Source organism: Chlamydomonas reinhardtii, chromosome 5 (assembly GCF_000002595.2).
Source record: "Chlamydomonas reinhardtii strain CC-503 cw92 mt+ chromosome 5, whole genome shotgun sequence".
In the NCBI taxonomy this organism is placed as follows: domain Eukaryota; kingdom Viridiplantae; phylum Chlorophyta; class Chlorophyceae; order Chlamydomonadales; family Chlamydomonadaceae; genus Chlamydomonas; species Chlamydomonas reinhardtii.
The window spans coordinates 481960-482585 of NC_057008.1; the positions used below are offsets into that span (position 1 = coordinate 481960).

A 626-nucleotide genomic window follows, 5' to 3' on the forward strand; every position below is an offset into this window, starting at 1 on the left:
CATCCCAACCCTCCCCAACCTCCCCAACCCGAATCCTCACCCCGAACCCCCACCTTCCCCGACCCCCACCCCACACCCACCCGGACCCTCACCCCTAGGCCAGCACCCCCCACCCCCCAACCCGCTCTCTCACCCTCCCGCATGAGGTGGTAGCAGCAGGCCTTGACGCTCAGCTGCTGCAGCCCGTAGTACACCCCGAACTCCCCGTGTTGCCGCTCGCTGGAGGACCAGAACTGGCCGGTGCTGCTGACGGGGTCCTGGAACCAGCGGAACGAGTGCATCAGCACCACCGCGGGTCGCCGAGGGTACTGCAGCAGCTTGCGGACCAGCCGCTCGAAGGGCCGCCGCACCTGCGGAGGGATTGAGGGAGGAAGGGAGGAAGGGAGGAAGGGAGGAAGGGAGGAAGGGAGGAAGGGAGGAAGGGAGGAAGGGAGGAAGGGAGGAAGGGAGGAAGGGAGGAAGGGAGGAAGGGAGGAAGGGCGTGTCAGCGCGGCAGGCAGGCAGGCAGGCAGGCAGGCAGGCAGGCAGCAGCTGCACGGTGTGCGTGGCGTGTGGCGCGTGGTGTGTGTATGCCTCGCCCTTACCCGCTGCCCCGGCAGCTCTCCAACCCAACCCCCGACCAACCT

The 626-nt window shown here is 68.2% G+C and overlaps 1 protein-coding gene across 1 annotated transcript in view; it reads right to left on the bottom strand.

The window, feature by feature from the left end:
• The window catches only part of CHLRE_05g232450v5 (uncharacterized protein), a 4053-nt gene continuing 3427 nt past the window's right edge, over positions 1-626 (bottom strand). Inside the window, exons 5-6 of the mRNA XM_043062153.1 lie at positions 134-350; positions 1-53 (exon numbers count right to left, since the gene is read on the bottom strand). Of these exons, the coding sequence (XP_042924557.1) occupies positions 37-53; positions 134-350 (234 nt within the window). The 3' untranslated portion in view covers positions 1-36. The remainder of the gene's footprint in view (positions 54-133; positions 351-626) is intronic.